The 22336-nt window shown below is 34.5% G+C and overlaps 2 protein-coding genes across 2 annotated transcripts; both read left to right on the forward strand.

Annotated features, from left to right (window-relative positions):
- Positions 1-8952: 8952 nt before the first annotated feature.
- Positions 8953-9486, forward strand: LOC128042584 (secreted RxLR effector protein 161-like). Its single transcript, XM_052633982.1, has one exon. It carries the CDS (start codon positions 8953-8955, stop codon positions 9484-9486), a length of 534 nt encoding a protein of 177 aa, XP_052489942.1.
- A 108-nt stretch (positions 9487-9594) lies between these two features.
- Positions 9595-11493, forward strand: LOC105803075 (basic leucine zipper 9). Its single transcript, XM_052633983.1, has 6 exons — positions 9595-9621; positions 9710-9857; positions 10463-10610; positions 10703-10778; positions 10939-11064; positions 11179-11493. The coding sequence occupies exons 1-6, from the start codon at positions 9595-9597 to the stop codon at positions 11452-11454; spliced, it is 801 nt and encodes a 266-aa protein (XP_052489943.1). The 3' UTR covers positions 11455-11493.
- The last annotated feature ends 10843 nt before the right edge of the window (positions 11494-22336 follow it).

The following is a 22336-nucleotide window of genomic DNA, read 5'->3' on the forward strand; positions in this document are numbered from 1 at the left end:
ATGCATGAATGCATCTAGTGAAGCAACATGATGTTTTGGTCAATCCATGAATCATCTCCAAGCATGAACCGAATTTTTAATGCTTCATTCATGCCCATTCAGCCGAATTTAGCTACAGCAAATTAATGATTTCTTTCTAGAATTTTCTAGCATATTCATGGCTGAATTCTTAGCCATTAAGTTGCCCATTCAGCTAGCCATGCATCTTCCTATAAATAGTTGTTCAATTTCATTGTAAAAGAACTTTTTGTCAAATTTCTGAATGAACTATTGTTCTTGTGAGGTTTCTCCCTCTCATATTTCGTGTGAGTCTCGATTTGGCTTATCTAGCGTGCTAGTGGCGTCAACCGAACTCTTTCCGAACTTATCACCAATCCTGGTGTGGCGTTCATCCATTTCAATATACCTTCAGTTCTTACTTTGCTAAGTAACGGGTCGAGGTCCATATTCCTGTTTCCATCTTTTCACCTTAAACCATATAAGATTTGGGGCGATACTCATTATAATATTGAAACTTTCTTGACGTTAAAGTTCTATTTTCCAACTCCATCGACTACCTTTTCTATCCTACCTTGTTTCTATTCTAAACCGAACCTACCAACACCAAACCACTCATCTAAACCCCTTTAAAAGCTTCCGCAACCCTTAGCCTAAATCACCCAATTTTGACAATTCCAACTACTCCTCGTCGACGATCGGGCAACTACGTGAAACGACTCGATTAACCCGAGTCGAATCGCATCATTTGGTATCAGAGCTACTAAAATGAGGAGCACCGAAGTTTCTTGTTAATCCCAGAGTAGGTTCGTAAAAAATCAAAAAAATTGAAAAAAATTAAATTAATTGTAATTATTTTCTATTGTATTCAGCATGTTAGTGTATTGTGGTCTATAAAAAATTTGAAAAATATTAAAAAAATTCAAAAAAATTCAAAAAAAAAGTAAAAAAAAAGTGAGCAAAAAAAAGCGAGCACAAAAAAATAAGAGTTGAAAGTTTGTTACTGTTTTCATTTATTCCTACTCCGATCATCAAGTTTCCCTTCCTACCATTATTTACCCCTCCCAACGCCACACTTTAAACCTAAATTTTTCTTTGTTCAGCCTATCCTACACCCGACGTTATCCCTTATAACCATTTTGAAGCCGACCCCAAGCCGCAATAGGTTTATACAAGACAAAATACGAAATCACGAGAATGAGAAGAGCGGTAAAAGGAACGAGTGAAAATACATCAAGATAAAAGCCAAAACAAGTGAAAACACGAGTGGAGTGAAATTTTCTTTCCGAGTGACTTGCGAGATTTTGTGGTGAGGTAACTAATTTCCTGTTATTATTCTTTTAACCTTTCTTCTTTCTTTGAAATCATGTCTCAAGAAAAATTCTACGCCGATGAATTTCAATATTTGGTGAACGAGATGGGCCGAATATTGGAGGAATAACTAAGCCCATTAAAAAGACGGTTGGACCGAGTGGAGGAAATGATCCGAGGAAAACAGAACCTACCAAGTCGAGAAACGGAGCTGAGATCATCACGTCGATACACATCTAAAGACTACCCGCTAAGAGATTCTTATCGGGATTCCTATTCGTCAAGGAACTCAAGACGCGTCAGCCGAGCTTGCAACTTTTCGATATGACGAACGAGAAAGCACGAGTTATTCCTCGTATGCTTCAAAGAAGTCTTTCCCAAAGGATTGTTCCCGAAGAAATGGACGAGAAGCCTACGAAAATATTTTCTCTTCCTTTGAGCCAAATGATTATCTTTTTGATTCTTTCGTGTCGTTCGCACATTATAACGAAATCGAAAAAGAAAGTGAAGAAGAAAAAGAAAAAGAAAAAGAAATTGCAAAAGAAAAAAAATCGAAAAAGTGAGAAAAAATGAAAACGAAGAAAAGAAAATTGAAAAAGAAATTGAGATTGAGAAAAAAATTAAAAAAGAAAAAAATGTTGAAAAAGAAACGAGAGGAAATGAAGATAGTGAGCGAGATCAAGAAAAGGAGAACGAAATTTTAACTAACCCCCGTGATGTTTGCTTTTGTTCTGTTCCTTCTTTTCAGGTTCCGAGAAATCCCTGTGACGATTATCAACTTCAATATGTTCCTGACGAGCGACGTTTTTGCATGACTGAAAAAGGTAAGAATGAAGTTGAAATCGAACCACACGAACCCGAAGGTAAGATAGGTAAGGAACACCTAGCACTTGAATTTCCACTATCTTCCTTGAATGTGGGTAAACATAATGTCAAAAACTTCATCTTTGTAAAAGCTCCCTGCCAAAAAGTGGTTGATTTACCTTCATCGATTAGTGTTGTAATTTCAAATGGTAGTGAGACGAGTTTTTCCAAAATAAATCTTTGCGTTGACAAGTTTAAAGGTGAAGTCGTGTTTTATGGGCAAATGCAAAACTCGATTCTGCGTAACAACAAATTTTCATATAAACATCTCAATTTAATTAATTGTGGTGATTATGTGAACCCTTTACTATTTTGTTTGAACTCCTCGAGTTTTTGCAAATTTAGTTCGAAGGAAGTAAATAAATTTGAACATTTGTTTCTGTGGACACAAAAATCCTTTTGGGTTGACAAGTTTGGTTTAATGAACTCCTTGATACACTTTGGCATGAATAATCAAACTCAAGTTTTTAAGCCTGGAATCTGTTTTGGTGCATTTTGTGGGAAAATCAAGCATCATCGATTATGTGCGAACAATTTCTATTGTTTTGATAATTGGTTGTTGAATAAGGAAACGAGGTATGATAAATTTGATTTCCATTTAAATTCATTCCTTAATCCATTTCTGTGGTTATACCTGAAGTTCGTATTTCATTTTGACAAGGTTAATTCAGCCACGAAGCTTCGACTAGACTACATTCCTGAGGAGAGAAGGTTTATATTAAATGGAAAAGGTAAAATCGATCCTTATTCTTCTGCTTATAAAGGTAAGATGCTTGAAACTTTTGAAACATTTTTGTACTCCTCGGATAGTGACAAAGATCGTGTTGATGATTTAGTTTTTGTAAAACACTTAGATCGAAACATGCTTGACAGTCCTATTTTGCTTATTGATGATCTATCTATTTTGATGGTTGATAAAAAGATTATTGTTTTTGATAATTTTTATGATGCATATGTGAGTGAATCTATAGTCCGTCGATTAATGCATGGTATGATTGTGCAAATCAGTGAACTGTGTGAATCCTTTCAAATACCTACTTGTGAAGATTATGTCTACCATTTGATTCATTATTCACGATCTGGTTATGACTTGTGGAAACAATTTGAGATGTTTGAATGCCTTAAAACATGTCAATTTTTGTTTCGAATATTTGATGAGGCATTGGCGAGTAAATTAGCTTGTTTGCATGGTAATCTGAATCTGTCCATTCGCATGTGTTATACTTGTTTTGTTATGCTTATGATTGGACTACAAGTTTGTTTGCGTTGCTATTTACTAACTCATGGCTATTCTTTTCAGTGGGCTCAATTGCCATTCGCCCCGTTCGATCGAGGAAAGTCGAGTAAGAGGAGTTCTGATCAAGTGAACCAACAGCTCGACTTGAGGACAAGTCGCTTCGAAGAAGGGGGAATGATACAGCCACGCCCCGGAAATGTCCTTGGTTTAGCTCACTTGAGCTCAAGTCAGCTCATTCGAGCTCAAGTCAGCTGATTCGAGCTCAGTTCAGCTCATTGAGCTCGTTATTAGCTCTTTAGCTCAATTAATTTTAATTGCTGGAATAAGTTAAATATTTAAGTTAATTAGTTAATTTAGTTACAGCTCTTAATTACTTGTCAGCTTATTACATGTTTTAATTATGCAATGTTCGCCGAATTTAATTAGGTGGCTGGACTATAATTAATTTGTCTCAATTTAGTTAGTATGATAATTAGTGTTTAATTTGTCTTGATGCCATTTAGTTCAGCCGAACATACATTTCAACCTAATTTAGTTCATGTTTTTCTTGTAGGATGGACGAATACATGAATGAGCATTAAAGTCCAAGTGCATGAATAGCATGGTGCAATGTATGGGAGTGTGTATGCACAAATGAGGTTCAATGGGAGGCATTTAAGGGAGCACAAGTACTTGGGACGTTCATGCAAGAGGTTGCTGCTGAAAGTTCATGCATTTGCACATTTATGGATCGAATTTATGGAAGAACATACTATGGGACGTTTCAGGCCTGTCCATGTATTTTCCAAGATCACTATTTAAGTTTTCAAGGCACTTTAAAGTTCCATTCAGCCAAGGGAGATGTTGGAACAAATAAGGGGCTGCACATCCATGGAATTAAGCTTTCTTCAAGATTAAGGATGCATGAATGCATCTAGTGAAGCAACATGATGTTTCGATCAATCCATGAATCATCTCCAAGCATGAACCAAATTTTTAATGCTTCATTTATGCCCATTCAGTCGAATTTAGCTACAACAAATTAATGATTTCTTTCTAGAATTTTCTAGCATATTCATGGCTGAATTCTTAGCCATTAAGTTGCCCATTCAGCTAGCCATTCATCTTCCTATAAATAGTTGTTCAATTTCATTGTAAAAGAACTTTTTGTCAAATTTCTGAATGAACTATTGTTCTTGTGAGGTTTCTCCCTCTCATATTTAGTGTAAGTCTCGATTTGGTTTATCTAGCGTGCTAATGGCGTCAACCGAACTCTTTCCGAACTTATCACCAATCCTGGTGTGGTGTTCATCCATTTCAATATACCTTCGGTTCTTACTTTGCTAAGTAACGTGTTGAGGTCCATATTCCTATTTCCATCTTTTCACCTTAAACCATATAAGATTTGGGGCGATACTCATTATAATATTGAAACTTTCTTGACGTTTAAGTTCTATTTTCCAACTCCATCAACTACCTTTTCTACCCTACCTTGTTTCTATTCTAAACCGAACCTACCAACACCAAACCACTCATCTAAACCTCTTTAAAAGCTTTCGCAACCCTTAACCTAAATCACCCAATTTTGACAATTTCAACTACTCCTCGTCGACGATCGGGCAACTACGTGAAATGACTCGATTAACCCGAGCCGGATCACATCATTTATGATCTTAATATATATATACGTATATATATAGCACTTGAGTTTTAATTTATCACATATAAGTACCTTCCCTAACCTAGCTAGTTTTCGCTTAAACATTTTTCATGGAGTCATCGATCATCAGGAAGTAGTGAATGATTTTCCAGTCAAGGAGAAGCAGCTGAAGCATATTCATTACTGTTTCCGAATGAGAATCTGTTGAGATTAGTTCCCACGCAAAGGTGGCCATGCAAGAAAAAAGGGGCAGCAGACAATCGAGCCATGGTGTGCAGTTGCTAGAGCTTGAAGTTACCGAACTACTTGCTGCATTTAGTTGTCTTTTAATTATTTTGTAATCTAATTCATGTTGAACTAAGTAGGTGAATGTTTTGGTGTAATTTTGATGTTGATTGATTGAAAAATCAGCAATGCAATATGTGCAAGCTAATCTTGTAAGTTTCAATGCATATAAGTGGTGTTAGGTAGATTGATTAGGTGATAACTTGTTTATTTTGTATTTTTTAACTCTTATATGTATTGGCATCATGCCTCTTGTTAATGTTAATGAAAATTCAGTTTTTTTTCATTCAAATTCTCTCTTTTCTTTTCTGTTTCCACTTGCAAAATTTTCTTTGTTCTTCGGTTGTTTCTTCTGCAAGGCTCGACACTTGCTGTCCAAACAAGTGCAAACCAGCTTGCTGCTGCCCTTAAACAATAACAATTGGTATCTAGAGCCTTTATCTTAGTGGACTTGTTGTATCAAACCAAGAAACCAGAATGGCTTCTTCAGGACTTTCACCAGCAACCCCACCAGTCTTCAATGGAGAAGGCTTCCACAGATGGCTGGTAAAGATAAACACTTACCTGCAGGCCTTTAATCTGTGGGAAGTTGTCAACACAGATGTTGAACCAGCACCACTGAGGGCCAATCCTACAGTAGCTCAAATCAGACAACATGCTGATGAGAGGACCAAAAGGCACAAAGCCATGTCCTGCATCTAGAACTGTGTGTCAGATGTCATCTTCACCAGAATTATGGCCTGTGAGACCCCAAAACAGGCCTGGGATAAGCTTAAGGAGGAGTTTCAAGGCAACAACAATTGTTAAATTTGAGGAGAGATTTTGATAATCTGAAGATGAGGAAAGAAGAAACAGTGAAGCAGTATGCAGATAGAATCATGGCAGTGGTTAACAGCATAAGGCTCCTTGGTGAGCACTTTGATGAGGCAAGAATCGTGGAGAAAGTCCACTCCACTTTGCCTGAGAGATATGAGGCAAAGATATCCTCCTTAGAGGATTCAAGAGATCTTGCTAGCATCTCTTTGACTGAGCTAATTAATACTTTTTACGCTCAGGAACAAAGAAGAGATAGTAGGGCTGAAGACTACCAGGAAGGTGCATTTCAAGCGAGAGCCAGAGAAGCCTCGAGCACCAATGCTCATAGAGGTAAAAAGCCTGGAAAAATAGGCCTAAGCCTGATACTGCAGGAAGCAGTGACCAGCCCTGCAGATATTGCAAGAGGCCAGGTCATCCAGAAGACAAATGCTGGTTCAGACCAGATGCTATATGCCAGTATTGCAAAAAGAAGGGCCATGTTGAAAAGGTTTGTAAAAATAAAACCAAACCAAGGCAGAGCTAATTTCAACAACCAAAGGCTGAAGCTCGCGTGGCTGAAGACAGTAGTGACCAAGAGGAGCAGGTATTTGCTGTGTCCTGCTTAGCTGCTGAGAAGAAATGCTCGAAAGGCTGGCTATTGGACAGTGGCTGAACTAACCACATGTCACGAAATGCATCTTTGTTTAAAACCTTGGACAGAAGCTGTGAAACCAAGGTCAAGGTTGGAAATGATCAGTTTATAAAGGCTGAAGGAAAAGGAGATGTGTTGATATGCACTCCTACAGGCAACAAAGTCATCTCGAAAGTGCTATTGGTGCCTGAGATTGACAGAAACCTTCTCAGCATGGCTCAATTGTTCGAGAAAGGCTATTCAGTTGTGTTCAAGGACAAACAGTGCCAGATTGCTGATCCAAGTGTATCAAGCCTTATGACAGTCACAATGACTGACAAGTGATTTGAGGTTCATTAGCCAAATGACTCAAAGTCAGCATACACAGCCTCTACAGATGATTCCAAGCTCTGGCATCAAAGGCTTGGACATGCCAACTTCAGGTTGATGGCTCGAATGGCCAGAGAGGGCTTGGCTGAGAACTTTACCAACTCAGTGGAGCATGATGATGTGTGTGAAGTTTGCTTGATTGGAAAACAGGCAAGATTGCCATTTCCTACAAACTCAGCATGGAGAGCCACTGAAAGAGTGCAGTTGGTGCACTCTGATGTATGTGGACCTATGAGGACTGAATCACTTAACAAAAACAGGTATTTCATCCTCTTCATTGATGATTTTACAAGGTTTTGCTGGATTTTCTTCTTGAAACATAAGTCTGAGGTAGCTCAAGTGTTTGTGAAGTTTAAAATTGCTGTTGAGACAGAAATAGGCTGCAAGCTGAAATCGATAAGGTCAGACAATGGGACTGAGTACACTTTAGCTCAGTTCCAAACCATTTGTAGTGATGCTGGCATCAAACACCAACTAACAAATGTGTACACACCTTAGCAGAATGGGGGATTCGAAAGGAAGAACAAAAGCCTGCTGGATATGGCCAGGTGCCTGCTGTTTGAGAAGAAACTACCCAAAACCATGTGGGCTGAGGTAGTAAACACTGTTGTTTACCTTCAGAATAGACTTCCAACTAAGGCCCTTGCTCACAAGACACCTTTCGAGGCTTGGTTTGAGTTCAAGCCTTGCTTGGCACATTTAAAAGTATTTGGTTGTCTGTGTTATGCACAAATACTAACAGTAAAGAGGGACAAGCTTGCAAAAAGGGCTCAACCAGGTATTCTAGTGGGCTATAGCTCAGTCAAGAAGGGCTACAGGGTTCTGGATCCCTTGACAAGCAAAGTCCAAGTAAGCAGAGATGTTATCTTTGATGAAAAGGCTTGCTGGAATTGGGAGAAGAATGAACCAGAAGCTATTTCAGAAGACCTGGTGCCTAATCAAGCTGAACTCGAGCAGCTTAGTCCTGAAATGGACATTGATGATATGCCTGTGAGAGGCACAAGGTCCCTAGATGAAATCTATGAAATAGCACAAGTTGCTATAGCAGAACCTATCAGTTTTGAAGAGGCTGAGGCAGATGAAGGCTGGAAACAGGCTATGGTTGATGAAATCAACATGATTTAGAAAAATCAGACATGGGAATTAGTTGATAAGCCTGCTGGAAAGAAGACCATTGGAGTAAAGTGGGTCTATCGAACAAAACAAAATGCTAATGGCAGCCTAAACAAGCTGAAAGCCAGGCTTGTTGTCAAAGGCTTCAGCCAGAGGTATGGCCTAGACTACCTAAAGACTTTTGCACCAGTAGCCAGGCTTGACACAGTCAGAATAATAGTTACCTTGGCTGCTCAAAATCAGTGGACCATTCATCAGCTCGATGTGAAGTCTGCATTTCTCAATGGTTACCTAGAAGAAGAGATCTACATCGAGCAGCCTCAAGGGTTTGTAGTCACTGGCAAAGAACATATGATGTACAAGTTGAAAAAGGCCCTGTATGGCCTGAAGCAGGCCCCTCAAGCTTGGTATACTCGAATTGACTCCTATCTGATCAGTTTGGAATTCAAGAGAAGTGCCAGTGAACCAACACTGTATGTGAAAAAAAATCAAGCTGAAACTCAGCTTATCTTGTCACTTTATGTTGATGATATGTTAGTAACTGGAGGAGACAAGAATATGCTGCATGACTTCAAGAGGAAAATGATGAAAATGTTTGAGATGTCTGATCTAGGCAGAATGAACTACTTTCTAGGAATGGAAGTGAAACAAACTGCAAATTGAATTTTTCTTAGCCAGAGTTCCTTTGCTATGAAGGTCTTAAACAAGTTCTCTATGAAGAACTGTAAGCCAACAAGCACACCAATGGCTGTTGGTATGAAGCTATCGAGGCAGGGCAGTGGTGAACCAGTTTGTGAGACAATGTACAAGAGTTTCATTGGTAGTCTGCTGTATTTGACTGCAACAAGGCCTGACATTATGTTTGCTGTTAGTATGCTATCTAGATTCATGAATTGCTACAATAATCAGCACTTTCAAGCAGCTAAAAGAGTGCTGAGGTACATCAAAGGCACCATTGATCATGGTGTGTTGTTCAAAAAGGCTGAAAACATGAAGCTGACAGGCTATGTTGATAGTGACTGGGCTGGATCATGTGATGATATGAGGAGTACATCTGGATATGCATTTAGCCTTGGCTTAGGCATGTTTTGCTGGAGCTCTAAGAAGCAGAGTCTAGTAGCACAATCAACAGTAGAAGCTGAATACGTTACTGTTGCATCTGCTGTGAATCAAGCCATATGGCGTAGAAAAATCTTGGCTGATTTAAACCAAAATCAAGAATGAGCAACAGAGATCTACTGTGACAACAAATTTTCTATTACAATTGCAAAGAATCCCATCTTCCATGACAGAACAAAGCATTTTAATATCAAGTTGCATGTTGTAAGAGAAATGGAGCAAGCTCATGAAATCGAGCTGGTTCATTGTAATTCAGAATAGTAAATTACTGATATCTTTACAAAGGCACTTAATGTGTCTAAATTTGCTAAATTAATAAGGGAATTAGGTGTCATTAGCATGGAAACTAAGGAGGAGTGTTGAGATTAGTTCCCATGCAAAGGTGGCCATGCAAGAAAAAAGGGGCAGCAGGCAATCGAGCCATGGTGTGCAGCAGCTAGAGCTTGAAGTTGCCGAACTACTTGCTGCATTTAGTTGTCTTTTAATTATTTTGTAATCTAGTTCATGTTGAACTAAGTAGGTGAATGTTTTGGTGTAATTTTGATGTTGATTGATTGAAAAATCAACAATGCAATATGTGCAAGCTAATCTTGTAAGTTTCAATGCATATAAGTGGTGTTAGGTAGATTGATTAGGTGATAACTTGTTTATTTTGTATTTGTTAACTCTTATATGTATTGGCATCATGCCTCTTGTTAATGTTAATGAAAATTCAGTTCTTTTTCATTCAAATTCTCTCTTTTCTTTTTTGTTTCCACTTTCAAAATTTTCTTTCTTCTTCGATTGTTTGAAGTGCAAACCAGCTTGCTGCTGTCCTTAAACACCAACAGAATCTCACTCCAAAGAGATCCACCCTTGATCCACAATCATCCATATGTGGTATCAGTTTACTATCTTACGTAACATTAACAGTAGTTCAAAGTTAGTCCATGCATCCTTCGTTCGTGAATGCATAACGTATATATTTTCAACATTAATTTTTCTCAGTAATGCTTCCTAATCAAGCATCAATCATCGATCAGCTTTCCTTAATTTAGTGTATTACTTTGAAAAATTAGGAAATGTTTCTCGTTGTGTGCAGGTAATAACCCCAAAGCCAAAAGTAGGGAGAATGAAGTTAGAGGAGCTACGAGTGCCTCCTCTCCTGACCACCAATCAGATAATGAAGAAACTGACGTAGCTCAGTCTGAACAGAGCTTAGACCCCTCTCATTTGAAACGCCTCCGCAGGTATACCTATAGCTATATCCTATAGATAGATTAACCAATGCCTAGCTAATTAATTCATATATGTAATTAACTTACTCATCGGACTCCTGCAGGATGCTTTCGAATAGGGAGTCTGCCAGGCGGTCAAGAAAAAGAAAGCAAGAGCATCTCACAGATCTTGAATTTCTGGTTCTTCTGATTAACTAAAACGATGCCTAAATAATCTTTTTTTTCTTTTTTAATTCTTAAGTTCCTTGCTTGATTTCCATAGTCTTTATTGAAATTAATTATTATTTATAATCAAGAAAAGTTGAGGTTTAATTGTTTGCTTTCTGGTTTGTTAATCAAGGCTGAACAATTGAGGGGAGAAAATGATTCCCTCTACAGGCAGCTTACAAATGCTCATCAACAATTTCGTGACGCTGACACTAGTAACCGAGTGCTTAAGTCAGATGTGGAAGCCCTGAGAGTCAAGGTACCGTAGGTGTTCGTATTTGCTTGCTTTCTGCCAGTGAACCAAGTCATAGAATGTATATTATGTAATATAATATAATTATCGGTAATTTCATCAATATATATGTAATTATAGGTAAAGTTAGCAGAGGATGTGCTTGCTCGAGGCTCCCTCCCATGTGGTTTGAATCAACTTGTGCAAACTCAGTTAACTTCACCGCAAAAAATTGCTTCTCATAATCATAGTCTTGGGCGGGTGGCAAATGTCTCACCCACCATTACCATCCATGGAGATGTTTCCTCTAATTCTGGATTGACTATTTCTGGGGATATCAGCAATGTCAATGCCAATCTCAATAATGGAACTGGTGCTGATGCTGCTGTGAGTTGTGTTTCTGAAATTTGGCGTTAAGGACTGCTTTGTTTGATTAGATCTAGCTAATGTTATACATATACATATTATATTCTTATCCCTTTATGGCTAGAAGGAATATTTTTCCTCTGTTTTTGACTTCAATGTGGGTATTAATATTGCCATTTTTAGGTAGACATGAATATATACCAAATTGCTTGAATAGTTCACATATTTCTTGGAATGTGGATGTAAATGAAAATCAAATTTATTGACTAGATTGAAGAAACATAGATTAAGTTAAGAAATATTGATCAGTCAATAGTTGGATATGAAGTTATGTAGTCAAACAGAAAACAGAAACCCATACAGTTTTTCTCGTGATAATGAAGGGATTGTGCCAACGTAGCAACAGATGGAGTAGAACCATTATAAGTCAGGGTTCGAACTCTATTTAACTCTTTTGTGTGTTGGCACACACTATGACACAAGTATATGAATAAAGTAGTAAAAAACCAAACCAGCAACAACACAAAGATTATTTATGCCATTCGAAACTTGTCTTACATCTATAAAGCCTTATCTAAAGAAGAATTCACTATTAAATTTACCTTATAAATAATTATTTAATTCCAAACTACCTAAATCCACGTATAATTGTAATCTCATCCTTATATATTTTCAATAAACTTTCTTTAATGAGTTTTCATACTAAAACTCTTTTAACACTCAATTGATATTTGATATTATAAAGGAAAAACCTAAAACAATGTTCCCAATGAAGATAAAAACTCTCAATTTCCTATCACACAAAGGTGATTTACAAATACACTCAACGATAGTTTATCACTATAAACATATGTGATCATTAAATTCCACCTTTTCCACTAACATAACTCTTTTATAAATAGATTGAAAATCAATCAAGTATAATTAATTAGAGTTAGCCATAAAGAGAATAGGGTAAAAATGTTATCTAATATATTTGAAATAGAAGTCTTCAAGGTTTGTTGCTGTAGCTCGTAATATAACTTGTGTAAAGTGGGAAGAGTTACCACCCAATACACTTAAAATTATTTCAAGCTTATATTGGGCTAAAACTCTTCAAAAATTTTAATTTTTTTTGTTTTTATAAGGGTAAGTTTACTTTTAAATACAAATAAATATATTATATTTTTTATGATTATAGAACTTATTTAAATAAAAAATCTTTATAAAATAAAAATATTACCAATCAATTATATTGATACATAAGATATAGCTTGTGTGTGGTTCCTTGTATTAAAACAAAGGAAACAACAAGTTGAACAACACATTGCTTGTACCAACAAACGTGTTAGCAAGTACAATATGAACAAGGTGACTCATCAATCAAGGCAATGCAAATCAAGGTAGCACTTTACCCTTATCCTAATACTAGCAATAGTGGTGTAAAAAGTGTTAGAATATCGACTAAGCTAATTAATTATTTCAACAGTGTGTTATGACAATTGTGTTACTTATTTAGTGCTGGTAATTTTTGAATCGTTAAAATCTTGAATTCTACATTAAATATTTGGTAGCAAATAAATAATTATTTTAAATTCAATTTATCTATTAAAGAGTTTCTTTGATAATGTGAAATATGAGTACTTGGTGCCATTAATGAGTGGAGGCCTCATGGTGGAATGACCTTCTCCTAATATTGATGAATCTTGCTCCAAGGCCATGAGACAAAGTTCTTGATTTTTGCCTTCCATCTTGATCTGCTTGAGGACCGTTTCTCTTGGTAGTGATACCATTTTTAGAGTTCTAACTCTTATACCGATTGTAAAGCTCGATATACACCAAGAGAGTGGATGGATTTGTTTTTTAAAAGTTTGAAAGAAAGGTAACAATAAAAAATCAACACAAAGATTTATATGGTTTGGTCCCAAAGCTCCACTACCTTAACTTACCACAACTAAGGATTTCCAAAATTTACTAATTTGAAACCTCTTTAGGATAAGGTTTAAACTTTACAAATACTATCTTTTTAATAGGCAAAATAGAATCACATCCCCTTAAGGTTTTCTATCAAAAACCTCAAGTAATCACTCATAAAGATGAGAAATAAATGTCAAACAAAGAATATCTCTCAAAAAGCTAATATTATAACAATTAAGTCCTCTCAAAAGATTTCAAATAACTTGAAAGATTACCCTTTTCTAAACCCTAAACCCTAAAATTCAATCGAGTTCCCAATTCTTCATGCAACTTTTCCCAAAACCTAGAAGTAAATCTTGGGTCCTAATAAAAAATAATAGACATTGGTACCCCATGTAATCTCACTATCTCACTTATATATACAATTCTACATATTTTTCCATAGGAAAGTTTGTTCATACTAATAAGAAATGGGCAGATTTTGTCAATCTATTGATGGTTGTCAATTCCACCAATATAAAACTACGCCTAATTTGCAATTTAAGCAGTATAGGGAGTAGGGTCGATCCCTCAGAGACTGGGTTTACTGCAAATTGTTGCTCTCTTGACCAGATTTATGTCGGGGCAGTTGTCGTGCCCAAGAAGTTCGGGGGGATAAAATTTGAAACCTGAAATAAATAAATAAATTGCGTAAAAAGTAAAAGCTAAAAATAAAATAATAAAAAGCAGTTAAATAAATCTGAAGAAAAATGAATTAAACTAAGCTCAGCTTGAGGTACGGGTTTTTCCTCGTCTTTGAACTGATCCTCGAAATTAGATGACTCCTCTTTTCCAATAAGCTAGTTATAGCTACCAAGGACGCCTCGGACACCAACTCTTCCTTGTGTAAATTAGTTATGAAATGTCCAATAACTAACCCTTACCGATCGAACAACCAACGAAACGTTCGTGATTTAAAACTCCGGCAACTTTGAATTCTAGAAGAGCCTAGCTCGAACCAATGCCCTCAACCGCGTGGGGCATTTAAATCTGGTTACTACTTCCCTTGACGGAACCAAACAACAATCTCCACTTGGCACGCCAATGTGTTCACAGAAAATCGATTAGACAATCGATCCTTTCGGAATCCCAACTGTACGTCTAACCACACTAACTCAAACGACGTCTTTTTTTGACTTAGTGTTGATCTGACTTTGTGAGTTGATAAAATCATACTCTTAATCCGGAGAAATAATAAGTACCGGAATTTAGGAGTTAAATTGCTCGGGTTCGTAACTCATGGGTTTTAACGAGGCTAATTCTGACCTAAAGCTGAAAATGGATTTAGTTAACTAAGGTTTGGGGCATATTAGAGTTGGATAAATTAAATAAGGTAAAAATGGGTGAAAAGAATGGGTAGCACGATTAAGTATGGGGGCTGGAATTTTCGTAGTGTATTAAAGTGGGATGGTTAGCTACTGGAAGTTTGAAAAATGAATTGTAAATGGTGACAAACTAGAAATTGATAAATTGAAGAAAAAGAAACTAAATACAACAGGTAGCTTCGTGAGAATGAAGAAGAGAATGTATTCAAAGATGAAAGCTTGAATCATAACTTGATGATAAAATGAACAAAGTAGTCTACTATTTATACTAGTGGCTTTGCTAAATTAAGAGCCAACTAGCCATAGAAAATCAAGGAAAAATATTCCATGATATAAAAAATATCCCAACATAATCTTCCACTAAGTCAACAAAAATTTAAGCTAATTAATCTTGGAAAAATTCTGCTTTGGCCCGTCTTCTTTGCTCATTTCTTCAATCTAGCCCAATTGTTTCATTTTTCTTCTATTTAGCCCCAAATTGCATCCCTACACAAAATTCAACAAAAACGTGAAAAAATTAGTGGTGCACTCTCATAAATTAACCAATTTAATTACATAAAATATGTAACTTTAGCATTTAATATCCTATCCATAATAACCCAAATGACATCCTTCTTTTTAGTAGTGAGCGGCAGTCTAATCACAAAATCCATAGTTATTCTCTTTTATTTCCACTCAAGTATCGTTATTGGTTGCAATAGCCTTGAAACTTGATATTTTGATTTTACTTGCTAACAAAGTAGACACTTGATAACATATTTTACGATGTCCTTTTACATCCTCTTCCACCAATAAAACTGTTTCAAATCTTGGTACATTTTATTACTCCCCGGATGCATGGAAAAAGAACCACAATGTGCTTCCCAAAGTATAATTTGCCTCAACTCTACTTTATTAGGTACACATAACCGATCATGAAATCTCAAATACCCATCTTTACCAACTTTAATTTCATTACTTCTCCCATCTTTAAGTTGTTTCTTGATTGACAATATTTCTTCATCTTTGTTCTTAGCATCTTCTAGGTTTTTTCATGTTCAAGTAAGAGCTAGAAAGAATTCAATTGCTTGCATAATTGTTACTGGGAAGAGGTTATCACATCCAAGAGAAGTTAAGTGTACCTTGTTTGAAATTTTCGGTCATTTGATGATGAAAACTGGTGAAGGCCACTCATTGATATATTAGAGTTTAAGTAGCTTTCAAGAATGCTAGCTGCAACTTGGGAAGATCCATTCCAAATTGAACAAATGAAAATGATGTTGTTGGCATTAGCAAAATCAAGAATATGTTTGTAGATGCATAAGTAAAATCATAGACCTAATGTAAAAAGCTTGATTAGGTGGGTCGAATCAAGTAGAGATATTGTATGTAACAAAGATTGATTAGGTGGTCTAAATCAGGTAAAAATATTGTATGTAGTTGTATTAAAGCTGTCAAGGGTGCATAGATTAGCAGCTAGGGGATTGTTTTGTATGATGTTTTGAAGTTGATGTATGTGATTGTAATGGCCTAAATTCAAGGTTATTGGGACAGTGGTTTCGTAGCCACAAATCCGATTTAAAAATAAATTTATTTTAATATTTTTGCATGAATATTGATATGATAGGGAAATCGTATGAAAATATACATAGAAAAATTTTACTGATTTAGTGGTTAATTAGAAAATGAAATTATTGAAGAAATTGTGTAACACCCCTAACCCGTATACGTCGCCATATTAGGATTACGAGGCATTACCGAAAAACACAACCATTTTTTTTCCACACCAATTCTTAATACAAAACATACATATCTGTCAATTCAATATCATAGCACAACCGAAACTCATCCCTTAACCAATTTACAGCATAAACACCACTTCAAATTAAGGTTAGATCATGATCAAATATACATTATGTTCTTTCATACTCTTTAGCCGAATTGTTTAATAAAAACTTACAAGCATTTTTACTATGTTTTAAACTTACTAATACAAACTAATTCATAATTTATTCATGATGTAACCAATCAAGAAATATAATCAAGTTATCAATCATACTAATTATCATTTATACAAATAGACTTATACCATGGTCGAATCATTTAAATCAATCACATTGAACATTCAACCTAGAATATATAAAACTAAGTTTAAACATAATGATCAAGCCATTTTAACTAAACCGAATTTAAGCATAGGAAATAGACCATTAAAACATATTCGTTAATACCAAATTCAAAAGCGAAAAGAGATAAGCCATTTTCGCATGGCTCATATTCACATATCCCAAAAATTTAAACATATTAACTAGACTATACATGCCATAGGTTCGAGTTCAAAATATATAAAATACCAAAGACGGTTGATAGTGTGATAGATTATGCTGATGATCCCCGAGCTCGTAACGCGTCTCCAAAATCTATTAGAATTGATAGACAAAGATAACCAAAGTAAGCTTTTATAGCTTAATAAGTCTATAGCGTATCTAAAAATACATATAAAAGAATCACATAATTATTTAAGTAAATTTATCGAAATCACAAATATCAATTATAATTACTAACCAAACATTTCTATATTAAGTCATTTCGTTTAAATCTAAAAGAATGTATATTTAACTAATATACATAAACGGACAAAGGTATATACATTATATGCATAAAATCAAATTACTAACATAATCATTATCTCGCATATCTGATTTCTAGAGTACTTGTTGTTCGTACTTCATCGGATCCATTTATATATAATTGTTCAATTACATATACCAAAAGCATAATTTTATACTTATAAACTATAAAGGCCAAATGCACATATTCACTTATACCCACCTATGCGAATGCATACATGTATACACTTATATCTACCTATGCCGAATGCATACAAATATATATCCACCTATGCCGAATGCCTACATATGCACACATAAATATCCAACAATTTTCATGACATCCGAGATATATATATATATATATATATATATATATACATACTCACTCATCACAAAGATTCGAACAATTATATACTCATCAACATCTTGAAACAATGTTCATACATTCATCCATTTCATATAAAATCATATCTATATTTATACCAAATGCTTAGAATCACTTAATTCATCATATTCGGATCACGGCACTTAGCCTGCTAGGCTTATAGCTGATTCAGATCACCAGCACTTAGCACGCTAGGTTTATAACTCGATTCATATCATAAGCACTTAGCACTGCTAGGCTTATAGCCCGATTCGGAGGATCAAGCACTTAGCACGCTAGGTTTATAACTTTGATTCATATTCACCAATTCCAAACTTGAAAATTCAATGATTCAACCGAATACATTTATATATATATTTTGAGTCTATCATATACATATATAATTACGTACTCATAATCAAAGCATGAATTTATATTTGTATACTCATACATATTCGAATCTAATATATATACATCCATAATTTCATTCCCAAATCCATATAAGGTATCATACATGTATATGCAAGCTTGTTCGATCCATATATATATTCGCACATTATATAATCACAACCATAACATTTGAACTTTTAATTGAATCCAAAATTTATACTTTTATATACATACCTATTCGAACATCACATGTATATGTATGAAATTCACACATCAACTAACATAAATTTTATACTTGTAATTATAACTCATTAATTATAAAATAAATATACTTATATATATATTGATTTGATAACATGAATTTTTTTGCTAACAGACTTACCTCGGACGATGAAAAATCGAAGTCGGACGATTATTCGACTAATTTGGCTTTTCCCCGATCTAACTCCGATTTCTTTGGTTCTCGATCTAAATATATTCAAAATAAGATAATTTATTTATTAACACATTCAATTTAATCCAAAAAACACATAATTTGGAAAATTACTATTTTGCCCCTAATATTTACACTTTTTGCAATTTAGTCCCTATTGCATAAAACACAATTTATACAAAATTTGCCCATACCACACAAGGGCCGAATATTTATGGTTCTCATACAAGTCCACACATTGCATTTATTTCACACTTTAGTCCCCCAAAAATTTAATTTCACAATTTAGCCCTATTTACTCAATTTCACTAAAAATTCCAATACAAAACATATTAATCTAAAATATATATTTCATTATTCATCATCAAACATCACATAACACAAATGTTCATCAATGGAACAACTCAAAATATTCATCAAAATCAAAAATTTAAACATGGGTCGGATAGTATTCGAAGCAACGATCTCAAAAACGTAAAAATTATCAAAAACCGAACAAAGAACTAACCTTAATCAAGCTTTAAAATGGTCGAATATTACTTGACTTCCTTTCTTTTTTTTCTTTTGCATGAATTCGGCTATGTTAAGATGAAAACATTCATCTTTTCATCAATTATTTTAATTTTAATGTTTAATTTAACATTTGACTAAATTAACCTTATTATAATAAATTTTTATAACATATATATTAAGGTCAATTATGCCATATATCACCCACTATCTACTTTCTGGTCTTATTGCATCATAAATCCTTCCATTTAAAAAGACAACAAAAATTAGGTGCTTTTATAATTAACCCCTAAATTTTCATTTTTCGCGATTTAATCCTTTTATTTAATCGGACACTCGAACAACAAAATTAAAACACGAAAATTTCACACAATTAAATGCACACAAAGTAAACACACAAAATAATATTAAAATATTTTTTTGTATCGGACTTGTGGTCCCGAAACCACTATGTCCGATTAGGGTCAAATCGGGTTGTTACAAATTGGGTAAAAACAAGGTATCGAGACCTCGATCTCGTAAAACCGAGTCAAAAATATTTTATAAATATTTATGAAATGTTAGTAATATGGTATTAAAATTTCGTTAGAAAATTTTAATGTTTGGGTAGTCAATTAAGTGAAAAGAACTAAATTGAAAAAGGTGTAAAAGTTACTAGAACGATTAAATAGCTCAATTGTTAAATGAGGAGGGACATAAATTGTAAATAAGCCCAAAAGGAGATATTTTGGGTGGCATAAGCTGAGAAAAATCAGGAGAATTGGTGAAATAAGGGTAAAATGGGAAAATAACAAATTTTACTAACATAAAAATGGGACCAAATTGGAATATCTAGAATTCTCTTTATTTTTCTGCATTCTCATCAGCCAAAAACGTCCTAAGGGTTTATTCAAGCTGGTTTTTCATAATTTTTGCACCAAGTGAGTTAATCCTTACCTTTTTCTTGTAATTTTTATGTTTCTAAGACTTTTACAACTAGGTCCTATTACTAAATTCATTAGTTTTTGATTTCATGAATAAAATTGAAAGTCACCATGGTTGAGTGTTGTAATTTTATGATAAAATAGCATGAAATTGAAGCTTTAATTTGTTTATGAGATGATTTTATTAGGTAATTTCAAAAGAAATTGATTTGTAGGACCTAATTGTGAAAATGTTTGGAATTAAAGTCTAGTGCTACAATTCTGATTTCCAAACGTTATAAAGTAGTTTAAAGTAATAGAATAAAGTGTTAATTGAGAAAAACAAGCTCAATTGAGAGGTTAATTGAGAAGGGATGAAATTATCATTTATTAAAAGCTTAGGGGAAAAATGGTAATTAACATCATGCACTAAAATAGTTTTGGACAGCAACAGTAGTCTAACTTTGAAAAATCACCAAAAATTGTGGAGATCGAATTAGAAAATGAATAAATATGAGATTAATGCTTATTGAGTCTAGTTTCTTATAAAAGAAACAGTGTAAGCAATGGAATTGTAAATCGTGAGATATAATGGATTTTGTGAGACAAGGTCAGAATGAATTCGGGTTCCCCTGTTCTGACTTTGGAAAATAATTAGGGGTTTAAATTTATATGTTTAAAATCCTTAATGAGTCTATTTTCAAAATAAACAAAAGATAACATCATCCAAATTCTATACAATGAGATAATTAATTTTTAGTGAAGAGGGGTCGGAACTGTCGAACAGTGAAACAGGGGAAACTTTAAAGAATAAACTGTACTTATTGGCTAAACAAAAAATTCTGAAAATTTTATGGTAAGAAGATACATGAGTCTAGTTTCTGGGAAAATTAGCAGATCTTAATTTGGAGTTCCGTAGCTCAAGATATAAATAATTTAGTGACTATGACTTAGTGAGACAGCTTTGAATGCACTATAAATAATAATGGAATTATAGAGAATGTTACATATGAACATGAAATGTAGTAGATTAATGATTAAATTTATTTATTTAGATCCAGAAAATTCAAATGTGAAGCTAGATATAGGAAAAGAAAAAGTTCGGGATTAGTAGATTTTTGTTTACGAACAAGTATCGAGGTAAGTTCGTGTAACTTGAATTATATTCTTAAATGGTTGAAATGTTTGTTATTGATGTGAATATGATTTGAATGTTAATTTTATGAAAATTGATGAAACATTGATATATTTGATAAAAAGGGGAGAAATCCCGGTTGAATGGAAGGAAAATTCGATGGATCTCTGAAAAGGAATTGACGGTAAAAAGGATCTAGCTCGGACAAGTGATCCTATCCTGATATAGCCCTCCCGAAGAATATGTGGAAAATGGATTTAGCCCGGATGGGTATCCGAATTAGGTGCAATTTAGCTTTGGTGGTAATTGGATCCAAGCTCATTAGAGTAATTGTCATTGCGAGGATTTAGCTTTGACCGGTAATCCCGACAATACTCTATGAGTTTATATTCTGAGGATTTAGCTTTGGGTGGTAATCCATTTGTAAGGATGAGGTTCGAGGGAGTGTGCTCTCTGAAATGGAAATGTGCGCACATGAATATGAATTAACGGACTCGGATTTGTACATTAAAGTGTACCTCTGAAAATCCATCGAAATTCTGAGAAATTCAACGGGATAAATATGGAAAAATAACAAGGGAATGGAAATCATGGAATTGATGAGCTCATCAATCATGGTATATATATTATTGATACATGTAAATTATTGAACTAACTTGAATGTTGAGTTTGTGCATGTTAAGGGAATAATGCATTGAATGGATATATGAATGTTTATTGCATTGTATTGAAAATATTAGGTAAGTATAATTCTTATTACATGAGCTTACTAAGCACAAAGTGCTTACCCTATTTCTTTTTTCCCTATTTGTAGTGTTAAGAGCTTGGAGGTCAGATTCGGTTAGATACGTATCACACTATCAACCTCAAGATCTCGGTATATAAAGAAACATTATTTTGGAAATCAATGGCATGTATAAGCTAATAAAGTAAATGTTAATGTGAAATGAATGTATGGTTAGCCATTGGTATGGCTAACAAATTTTGGTTTTGGTATATGATGAGGTTATCTTTTGAATACGTTAAATCTATCTTGAAAATATGTTGAAATGAATTGGTTGTGTTGGATTGGTCTCGATTTAAAATTGCAGGGAAGATTAGATATTCATAAAGGGGTTATATTGACTTCAAAAAAAAACTTTAGGATTTTGCGAAAAATTTCTTATGGTTTCGATTTAATCTCGGTTTAGTCCCGATGTATGTTTTGGGCTTCGGAGGTCTATCTAAGGGACGTCATGACATGTTTCGATAAATGAATAGTATTTAACTCGTAATACGAAAAATTTATTTGGTAAAATCTGGTAATGTCTCATATCCTATTTCGACAACGAATACAGGTAGGGGTATT

Source organism: Gossypium raimondii, chromosome 7 (assembly GCF_025698545.1).
Source record: "Gossypium raimondii isolate GPD5lz chromosome 7, ASM2569854v1, whole genome shotgun sequence".
NCBI classification, from domain to species: Eukaryota; Viridiplantae; Streptophyta; class Magnoliopsida; order Malvales; family Malvaceae; genus Gossypium; species Gossypium raimondii.

Bases quoted from the DNA above. Each gene is read 5' to 3' on its own strand.
- LOC128042584 (XM_052633982.1), top strand. From the start codon at position 8,953: ATGAAGGTCTTAAACAAGTTCTCTATGAAGAACTGTAAGCCAACAAGC.
- LOC105803075 (XM_052633983.1), top strand. From the start codon at position 9,595: ATGGAGCAAGCTCATGAAATCGAGCTG. The intron at 9,622-9,709 runs GTTCATTGTAAT...TAAGGGAATTAG, and splicing joins AAGCTCATGAAATCGAGCTG to GTGTCATTAGCATGGAAACT. The intron at 10,611-10,702 runs GTATACCTATAG...GGACTCCTGCAG, and splicing joins CATTTGAAACGCCTCCGCAG to GATGCTTTCGAATAGGGAGT.